At 51.9% G+C, this 10,231-nt stretch overlaps 1 protein-coding gene and 1 long non-coding RNA gene across 2 annotated transcripts; both read right to left on the bottom strand.

Moving 5' to 3' along the window:
• Positions 1-865: 865 nt before the first annotated feature.
• On the bottom strand, positions 866-5,525 carry FTH1 (ferritin heavy chain 1). The gene is made up of 4 exons (XM_001513998.4): positions 5,230-5,525; positions 1,738-1,884; positions 1,512-1,637; positions 866-1,199 (listed from the first exon to the last, which is right to left on the bottom strand). Exons 1-4 carry the CDS (start codon positions 5,341-5,343, stop codon positions 1,035-1,037), a joined length of 552 nt encoding a protein of 183 aa, XP_001514048.1. The 5' UTR covers positions 5,344-5,525; the 3' UTR covers positions 866-1,034.
• On the bottom strand, positions 1,886-4,134 carry LOC120638271. Its single transcript, XR_005659844.1, has 2 exons — positions 3,574-4,134; positions 1,886-2,879 (listed from the first exon to the last, which is right to left on the bottom strand). It is a non-coding gene; the product is annotated as an uncharacterized LOC120638271 (long non-coding RNA).
• Positions 5,526-10,231: the final 4,706 nt, after the last annotated feature.

The raw sequence follows: 10,231 nt of genomic DNA, 5'->3' as shown, positions 1-10,231 counted from the left end.
CTTTCAGATTTAGGGGACTTGGGAGTCGCTTGGCAAGCTTGTGGCCAGAAGTCGAGAGAGATGTGGTTAAGACATCTCAAGGAAGCAATCAGTTCTGTTCACTGGAAACACGAAAAGCGGCACGAAGCCAGCAACCTCACAGTGGGCAAGCTAGAGGCAACGAAACCAGAGGTGTGCTTTACCTGAAAACTCTAGCCAAGGCAGGCTCTATTTCTCTTCAGGATTACCATTCAACTTTTATTTGTTTTCTTTAACAGTATTTAAGCTCTAGACTGTAAGCTCACCGAGGGCAGCCAATACGTCTAATATAGTACCCTCCCAAGCACTTAGTGCTCCGCACACGGTAGACTTTCAAATACGATCGACTCCTTTCTGTTCCAGGTGCCGTACTAAGCACCGAGGTAATCAGGTTGGACAGTTCCCTGTCCCACGTGAGGCTCTCGATCAGAGGAGTGTTAATCCCCGTTTTAGAGCCGAAGTAGAGGGGGCACATAGGAATTAAGTGACTTACCCAGGGTCGCAGCAGGTAAGTGGCAGAGCCACGGTAAAACCCCCAGATCCTCTGACTTCCAGTGCCCTTTCCACTAAGCCAGGCTGTTTCCCAGTCCACAGGAGACGGAAACGATGCCTTTTCCTCACACCTCGAGTTCGGTAAGGGGCCATGCACTCAAGGTTGCCCATCTTGATTGGAAGCCTTTAGCTCTGGGGGTACTGAGGTAGCTTTTCCCAGATGGCCAACCGAACTCCCTGAAGCTACTCCCACTTTCAAGCACCTACGACTTGAGATGAGACCCTAGGTTAAGGATAAGTCATCTAGGGAAGCTTTTGGAGCACTGAAGGGCTGGGCTACGACTCTCACAACAAATGAGAACCAAGTCACTTTATTGGATGTAATGACAACACGGTAAGAAACAAACAACAAAAAAAAAACGGTGGTTCTGGGGGACAGATTGAGGGGAACAGGTAACCAAGGAGACGCATGCACTGCTGGATAATAAAGAGAAGTTATACCCACAGCAGCGGGTGAGGCCAGCTTAGCTCTCGTTGTCACTATCTCCCAGGGTGTGCTTGTCAAAGAGGTACTCCGCCATGCCAGAATCTGGGGCTCCCATCTTGCGCAGGTTGGTCACGTGGTCTGCCAGTTCTTTGATGGATTTCACCTGTTCATCCAGGTAGTGGGTCTCAATGAAGTCGCACAGCTACGGAGGGGAAACGAGAGAATTACGGGAGGTCTGCCTATTACCCGAAGGGAACACCCTTCGCTCTGTGAAGTCAATCCGGGTTTTAAGGGGGCAGAAGTGTTGGCTTCGCCTTGCCCTCGCCTCTCAGGAAGGGGCACCAGCTGGCGAGCTGAGGCCTTTTAACCTGTTCGAGGTCCTAGTCTCACTAAAAGTAGGTGGCTTTTGGAAGGAAGGGTCAGTCGATCCTAACTTTGACGGGATGACCAGACCTCGCATATTGCTCACCCGCCCCAAGGAGGCTTCCCCACTCTGGCCCTGGTTTCAACTTACATGGGGGTCATTCTTGTCAGTTGCCAGTTTGTGGAGTTCCAGGAGTGACTGGTTGACATTCTTTTCCAGGTGCAAGGCACACTCCATTGCAGTCAGCCCGTTTTCCCAGTCATCACGGTCAGGTTTCTAATAGTGAGAAAAGGCAAAGTGAGCAGAGCTACAACCAAGGAAAGCAAAGCGCGTTCTGTTTCCGGAGCCAGCGAGGTAATCCCTACGACCGCCCCACCTTGATGTCCTGCAGGAAAATCCGGCCACCTCGCTGGTTCTGTAGTTTCATTAGTTTCTCGGCGTGCTCTCTCTCCTCGTGGGATTGGTGCAGGAAGTACTTGGCAAAGTTCTTCAGGGCCACGTCGTCCCGGTCAAAGTAGTAGGACTAAACAGAAAGCGAGCAACACCAGGTTAATCAGTATTTCCTCCTTGAACTTGAATAAAGCGCTCAGAGAAGACCTTCATTTCTAGTGTCTCCTACTCTAAAAAGGACCTGCTTTTCACAGCTCCTTTTACAATTCTATCTCAAACTTATGACTGCCCACTCCCCAAAATGCTATTCCCTCTAGTTAGCACGGACTAGAGACAGTGGCTTCATAAAGGGGAAGTTTTGGCACCTACAAGAGACCGGCGGGTGGGAGAGTGTAAAAGGAGACGGTCTCTTGCCTTACTTTTGCCATTTTTCACTTGAAAAAAAGCGATGACTTCCCCGAGAGCCTAGTTTAGTAGGAGATTACAGAGAACAAGAGATTAGCACCAGTCACCTACTAGAATTCTGGAATGATGGAAAAAGGGAAGTGACCATTAGCCCACATGGCCACGGCTGAAGTACATGCGCGTTTCCTGCCCAAGCTCCTCAACAGTTAAGGAAGAAAGAAGTGGAAGTCTCTGCATACGGCTGCCATGAGTTACTTCACCAAAGACCACCACAGATACATGCAAGTGTCCACCTAATGTCAAGCCAACAGCTACCGGGACAGAGGAATTTGGGATTTGCCAGTTAACGAGGAGGGAAGCCGACTGCCAACGACACTGTTAGAAGAGCAGTTGGCATTATGTAATTAAGACACTTTGTGCCAGCTTGAGATTTGGTGCCGGGTCCACTTTTCGGAAGGGTCACCGTGAAGACAGATTCTGAGATGTTCCTAGAATAAAATAATAAAACTCACACACAGCACCTGTCAATGGGCTATGCAAGAGTTTAAGACTGAAGCCAGAGCACCGTATTTCAGGCTTTCGGGGCTCAGTGACAGGAATTACGCAACGGCGGGACGTAAGGGAACAATCAAATGAAGCTCACCACAGTACGCATCAGACATCCGTCCGTTTCCGGCCAGACGGCCCGATTTCGGCCCGATTTTACCGAGTCATCTCCGGACCCTAGAAACCCTCAGGAGACCGAGTTGGGAGAAATTTACCCAGGAAAATTCAGGATCAGAGCCTCGGCAGAAAATCTTAACACGTCTCACCGTCTATCCACAACACCGTGGCACAAGGAACAGAGTGAGGCTTGCGGAAACTAACTCGACACGCTCAGGATACACACATTAAGAGCTCTGGCCAGTTTTAAAGATTAGAGTTCGGGGGATTCTAATGCCGTCGGGCGCTTAGAAACCTATTCCTTTTTTCTGAGGTACCAGAAGAGGGTTTTCATTAAGCACCTACTGGGTGCCAAGTTCTGTACTAATCCTAAATCTCCGGCAAGGCCCAGTGAACCCAAAATGGAAGCCATCCTACCCCAGAGAGGGAGGGGGAGCAGGGAAAGGGAGGGGGAGAAAAAGAGAGTCCCTCTCCGGGACCAACTTTGGCCCAGTGAACCCAAAATGGAAGCCATCCTACCCCAAAGAGGGAGAGGGAGCAGGGAGAGAGAGGGTGAGATAAAGAGAGTCCCTCTCCGGGGGCCAACTTTCTTAGATCTTCAGAACCAGGAGGAGGTGGGGAATGTTACAATGCAGTTGGTTTTGTTTAGATAAGCTCATCAGGGGCGGGGGGGCAACTCGGCAGGACAGCCTGGAACTCCTGCAGATAAGCAATGCAGAGCAGCAAAGGGGGAAAAAAAAAAAAAGAGGGCCACCTTGAATCAGTATCCAAGGTTGCCATTTGATACCATTCGCCCAGCAAACTCCTCCCCAGTCAAGGGAGAGCTGCACCGGACACGGCGTCCTCCATTTCATTAAAAACCAGGCACCAACAAGGGCTTCGTTTATCTGGTGTTGGGGGGGGGGTTTAATCTTTAACCGCGGGACTGATGGTGGTAAATGAGTAACATCAGCTAACACAGCCAAGACTAGAGGGGAGCTCCTGGGGGGACCTGAAGGTTGGCAGGTCTCATCCCGCAAGGAGGCACAACCTTGGCAACGAGGGCCAACCTTGGCATCGTCTCTAGGGGATTTTTTCCTTTCGCAGTTTTACCGGCTGGTTACAAAGGTTCCCTCCGGACCCGGGGGAGGGCGACGTCTGGAACGGCCCGTTTTCCTACAGCGGTTGGCGGACCCCTCTTAAGACGGGAGATGATGTGCCGCTGGGGAGGGGGCGCAGCGTGATGCTTTAGGGCAGAGATTTAAGTGAAGCAGCGTGGCCTACTGGCCCAGGCCCGGGCTTGGGAGTCGGAGGTCGTGGGTTCTAATCCCCCCTCCGCCGCTTGTCCGCTGTGTGAATTCGGGCAAGCCACTTTGTCAGCTGTGTGACTGTGGGCAAGTCACTTCGCTTCTCTGGGCCTCAGTTTCCCTCATCTGCAAAATGGGGATGAAGACTGTGAGCCTCACGTGGGACAACCTGCTTACCCTGTATCTCCCCCAGCGCTTAAGACAGTGCTCTGCACGTAGTAAGCGCTTAACAGATACCCACATTATTATTAACGTTATTCTCTGGGCCTCAGTGACCTCACCTGGAAAATGGGGATGAAGCCTATGAGCCTCACGTGGGACGACCTGATGACCCTGGATCTCCCCCAGCGCTTAGGACAGTGCTCTGCCCAGAGTCAGCGCTTAAATACCATCATTATTATTATTGAGAAGCAGCGTGATGAGAAGCAGCGTGGCTCAGTGGAAAGAGCCCGGCCCTGGGAGTCAGAGGTCATGGGTTCGAATCCCGGATCTGCCCCTTGTCAGCTGACTGTGGGCGAGTCACTTCACTGGGCCTCAGTTCCCTCATCTGTAAAATGGGGATGGAGGTTGTGCGCCTCACGTGGGCCAACCTGATGACCCTGGATCTCCCCCAGCGCTCAGAACAGTGCTCTGCACAGATTAAGCGCTTAACAAATACCAACATTATTCTTCTCCTCTGGGCCTCGGTGACCTCATCTGTCTAATGGGGGTGAAGCCTGGGAGCCCCCACGGGGACAACCTGATGACCCTGGATCTCCCCAGTGCTTAGGGCAGTGCCCTGCACATAATCAACGCTTAACAAATACCCAAATGATTCTTCTTCTTCTCTGGGCCTCAGTGACCTCATCTGTCCAATGGGGATGAAGCCTGGGAGCCCCACGGGGGCCCACCTGACCTTGGATCTCCCCCAGCGCTTAGAACAGTGCTCTGCACACAGTCAGCGCTTAACAAGCACCGACATTCTTCTTCTTCTCTGGGCCTCAGTGACCTCATCTGTCCAATGGGGATGAAGCCCGGGGGCCCCACCGCCCGACCTTGGATGTCCCCCGGCGCTTAGGGCACTGCTCTGCCCATCCTAGGACGGTGGAGAAGCGGGGCGAGTGAGGAGGGCGGCGGTGGCTCACCATGGACAGGTAGACGTAGGAGGCGTAGAGTTCGAGGTTGATCTGGCGGTTGATGGCGGCCTCGGCGTCCTGGTGGTAGTTCTGGCGCACCTGGGAGGGGGCGGCGGAGCTCATGGCGGGCGATGGAAGGAGGAAGGACGATGGAAGAAGGGCGATGGAAGATGGGCGGCGGCGACGACTGCGGGGGTCCGGGGAGGACCGGGCGGCGGCTTCCGTCCAAGCACTGTTGAAGCGGGAAACCGCAGCTCCACTCTCCCCTCCCTCCGCCCTCGCGGCGCTTCTGCGGACTCCCCCGCTCCCCCGGCGCCTTTTATACCCTACGTCTGACGTCACCAACGCCGGCCCACCGCCAGCCAATGGCGAGGGAGCCGCGCCCGCGCGCGCCCGCGCGCACCGCCCCTCCCCTCAACCCCCTCCCCCCTCCCCCCCGCCTCCGCCCGCGGCCCCTCGCCTCAGCGCCCGCCCTCGCCCGGACGTTCATTCATTCATGCGCTCGTTCATTCATTCATTCGTCCGTATTTATTTATTCATTCATTCGTATTTATTCATTCATTCGTATTCATTCATTCACATTTATTCATTCATCCATTCGTATTTATTTATTCATTCGTATTCATTCATTCATTCACATTTATTCATCCATCCATTCGTATTTATTTATTCATTCGTATTCATTCATTCGCATTTATTCATTCGTCTATTCGTTTTTATTTATTCATTCGTATTTATTCATTCGTATTCATTCATTCGTATTCATTTGTATTCATTCATTCATTCACATTTATTCATTCATCCATTCGTATTTATTTATTTGTTCATTTGTATCCATTCATTCATTCACATTTATTCATTCATCCATTCGTATTTATTTATTCATTCGTATCCATTCATTCATTCGTATTCATTTGTGCTCATTCACCATTCGTATTTATTTATGCATGCAGTCGTATTTCTTTATTCATTCATTCATTCGTATTTATTCGTTCATCAATTCGTATTTATTTATTTATTCATTCATTCGTATTCATTCATTCCTATTCATTTGTATTCATTCGTATTTATTCATTCATATTTATTCATTCGTATTCATTCATTCATTCAATCGTATTTTTTGAGCGCTTATTACGTACGGAGCACTGAACCAAGCGCTTAGAATGGACAAGTCGGCCGCAGATAGAGACGGTCCCTGCCCTTTGACGGGCTCACAGTCGGTGCAGAGCACTGGACTAAGCGCCAGGAATGGACAAGTCGGTAACAGATGGAGACAGTCCCCGCCCACTAAAGGGCTTACAGTCTAATCGGGGGACACGGGCGGACAAGAACGATGGCAGTAAATCGAATGGAGGGGATGGACGGCTCATTAAAACAAGGGCAAATAAATAGAATCAAGGATGAGGAGGAAATCATCCTCCTCATCTCGTCTTGGCGTTTGTTAAGCGCTCGCTATGTGCAGAGCGCTGGGGGAGGTACAGGGTCAGCAGGTTGGCCCACGTGAGGCTCACAGGCTTCATCCCCATTTGACGGATAAGGTCACTGAGGCCCAGAGAATAATAAGCATGGTGGTATTTGTTAAGCGCTCACTATGTGCACAGCGCTGTTCTAAGCACTGGGGGAGATACGGAGTCATCAGGTTGTCCCGAGCGAGGCTCACGGTTAATCCCCATTTTCCAGATGAGGGAACTGAGGCTCAGAGAATAATAATAATCATGTTGGTATTGGTTAAGCGCTCACTACGTGCAGTGCACTGTTCTAAGCGCTGGGGGAGATACAGGGTCATCAGGTTGTCCCACGCGAGGCCCACTGTCTTCATCCCCATTTTCCAGATGAGGGAACTGAGGCCCAGAGAATAATAATAATAATAATTTATGATTGTATTTGTTAAGCCCTTACTATGTGCCAAGCACTGTCCTAAGCGCCCGGGGGATACAAGGTCATCGGGTGAGGCTCACCGTCTTCATCCCCATTTTCCAGATGACGTCACTGAGGCCCAGAGAATAATAATCATGGTGGTATTTGTTAAGCGCTTACTATCTGCCAAACACCGTTCTAAGCGCCCCGGGGATACAAGGTCATCAGGTTGTCCTACGTGAGGCCCGCCGTCTTCATCCCCCATTTTCCAGATGAGGGAACTGAGGCCTAGAAAATAATAATAATAATAATGAGGGTATTCGTTAAGAGCTTACTACGTGCCAAGCGCCGTTCTAAGCGCTCAGAGGATACCAGGTCATCAGGTTATCCTACAGGAGGCCCACTGTCTTCATCCCCATTTGCTAGATGAGGGAACTGAGGCCCAGAGAATAAGAAGAAGAAGAATAATGAGGGTATTCGTTAAGAGCTTACTATGTGCCAAGCACCGTTCTAAGCGCCCAGAGGATACAAGGTCATCAGGGTGTCCCACGTGGGGCCCACAGGCTTCATCCCCATTTTATTCATTCATTCAATCAATTGTATTTATTGAACGTTTACTATGTGCAGAGCACTGCATTAAGCACTTGGAATGGACAATTCGGCAACAGGTAGAGACAACCCCCGCCCAATAACGGGCTCTCATTTTACAAGGTGAGCAGCTTGTCCCACGTGGGGCTCACAGTCTTCATCCCCATTTTACAGATGAAGGAACTGAGGCCCAGAGAAGTGAAGTGACTTGCCCACACAGGTGGTGGAGCCGGGAGTCGAACCCATGACCTCTGACTCCCGAGCCCGGGCTCTTTCCACAGAGCCACGCTGCTTCTCAAAGAGGAAAAGAGGCGACGCGGGCTACTCGTTTTGTCGTCCATCTCCCCCTTTTAGACCGTGAGCCCGTCGTTGGGCGCGGCGGGGGGGTCTCTATCTGTTGCCGAGTTGTACATTCCGAGTGCTCAGTACAGTGCTCTGCGCCCAGGAAGCGCTCAATAAATACCACTGAATGAATGAACGGTCATGGGCCTTGGCCTTCCTTCTCCTCAGGAGGCAGGGAAAGGAGCTCAAGTGAGGGGTCTTATCATCATCATCATAATAATAATGTCGGTGTTTGTTAAGGGCTTACTATGTGCAGAGCACTGTTCTAAGCGCTGGGGGAGATACAGGGTCATCAGGTCGTCCCACGTGGGGTTCCCAGTCTTGATCCCCGTTTTCCAGATGAGGTCACCGAGGCCCAGAGCAGTGAAGCGACCGGCCCTCGGTCACCCAGCTGACAAGTGGCAGCGTCGGCATTCAAACCCGTGACCTCGGACTCCCAAGCCCGGGCTCTCGCAACTGAGCCACGCGGGAGGGGGAAGCCTAAGCGGGGCTGGGAGGGCGAAGGCCTGATGGCCCCGGGAGGCTTAGATCTCGAGGGGACGATAAGCAACCTGGGCCTCCTCCCCTCGTGGTCCGCGCTAGGGGCCGGCAGTCGCGCCCCGGCCACCTCCCCTTCCCCGCCACCGGTCCCCGTCCCGTCCCATCCCCGCTTCCAACCCAAACGAACCCCCGGAGACAGTCGGCAGGGAGCTCGGACATTTGAGATAAAGGAGAGCTGTCACCGCGGGGCTCCCGGCCCCGAGGTCCCCGGAGGCCACGTCGCCGGACGGGGAGACCAGGCCAACGGATGGAGCGGTGGGGCCCCGTGGCGTAGCGACTCAGATCGGGAGTTTGCGGAAGAACCCAGGAGTTTTGAATCCTCCTCTCTCCCTGTCCTTAGGCCTCAGGAGTAAACAGTTAGCGACGAAGTGCTCCACGGGAGATGGCGTCGGTGCGGTCGTTCAATCAGGGGTGTTTACTGACCGCTTCTTCAGGAGGGAATATTGTACTAGGAGAGTAGACTAATAGAGGCGATCCCTGCCGTCAGAGAATTTACGATCTGCTGGAGGAGTTTATTAATAATAATGATGACGGCATTTGTTAAGCACTACGTGCAAAGCACGGTTCTGAGCGCCGAATGCCATTTACTAATTAGCTACACCGCTTCCTCTCCGGCGCAAATGTTTTGGGTTTTCAATCTCTCTCCGGCGTCCTGCCTCTGTCCCGGCACCCCAGTCAATTACTCTCCCCACCTTCAATGCCTTATTTGAAGGCACATCTGCCCCAAGAGGGCTCTCCCAAGTGCTCGTTTCTTCTCTTCCCGCTCCCTTCTGTGTCGCCCCGATTTGCTCCCTTAGATACACCATCCCCGGCCCCACGGTACTTAAATATCTCTGATTTATTTATATTATTGTATTTTTTATTGTTATTGTTAATAAAAGTAAGTGGAAAGAGCACGGGCTTTGGGAGTCAGAGGACTTGATAGTTTAATAGGACTAGGTAATAGGACTTAATATATTAATAGTCTCTCTCCCCCTCTAAACTGTAAGCTCACCGCGGGCAGGGAACGTGTCTGTTATATTGCTGTGTCGTGCTCTCCCGAGCGCTTAGTGCAGTGCACACAGAAACAGCATGGCCTAGTGGATAGAGCGTGGGCCTGGGAGTCAGAAGGACCTGGGTTCGAATCCTGTTCAGTCACTTGTCTGCCGTGTGACCTTGGGCAAATGACTTCAGTCTCTGTGTCTCAGTTACCTCACGTGCAAAACGGGGATTAACAGGGACTGCGTCCAACGCACTTTGCTTATATCCACCCCAACACTTAGTACGGTGCCTGGCCCATGCTAGGCTCTTAAGTGCCATTATTATTATTATTAATTAATGATATTACGGTATTTGTTAAGCGCTTACTTTGTGCTAAGCACTGGGGTAGATCCGAGGTAATCAGGCTGGCCCTCGTGGGGCTCACAGTCTTCATCCCCATTTTCCAGAGGAGAGCACTAGAGAAGCGGCGTGGCTCCGTGGAAAGAGCCTGGGCTCGGGAGCCAGAGGTCATGGGTCCGAATCCCGGCTCTGCCCCTTGGCAGCTGTGTGACTGTGGGCAAGTCGCTTCACTTCTCTGTGCCTCAGTTACCTCATCTATAAAATGGGGATGAAGACCGGGAGCCCCACGTGGGACAACCTGATCGCCCTGTCTCTACCCCAGCGCTCAGAACGGTGCTCTGCACTTAGTAAGCGCTTAACAGAT

Source organism: Ornithorhynchus anatinus, chromosome 3, assembly GCF_004115215.2.
Source record: "Ornithorhynchus anatinus isolate Pmale09 chromosome 3, mOrnAna1.pri.v4, whole genome shotgun sequence".
In the NCBI taxonomy this organism is placed as follows: Eukaryota; Metazoa; Chordata; class Mammalia; order Monotremata; family Ornithorhynchidae; genus Ornithorhynchus; species Ornithorhynchus anatinus.
This window is presented reverse-complemented; position numbering and strand designations above follow the sequence as displayed.

What these genes read in the sequence shown, in the direction of transcription:
- FTH1 (XM_001513998.4), bottom strand. Translation starts at nt 5,343, where the DNA reads ATGAGCTCCGCCGCCCCCTCCCAGGTGCGCCAGAACTACCACCAGGAC. An exon ending in CCTACGTCTACCTGTCCATG is followed by an intron (nt 1,885 to 5,229) that starts GTGAGCCACCGC and finishes CTTTCTGTTTAG; the next exon opens with TCCTACTACTTTGACCGGGA. An exon ending in TTTTCCTGCAGGACATCAAG is followed by an intron (nt 1,638 to 1,737) that starts GTGGGGCGGTCG and finishes TCTCACTATTAG; the next exon opens with AAACCTGACCGTGATGACTG.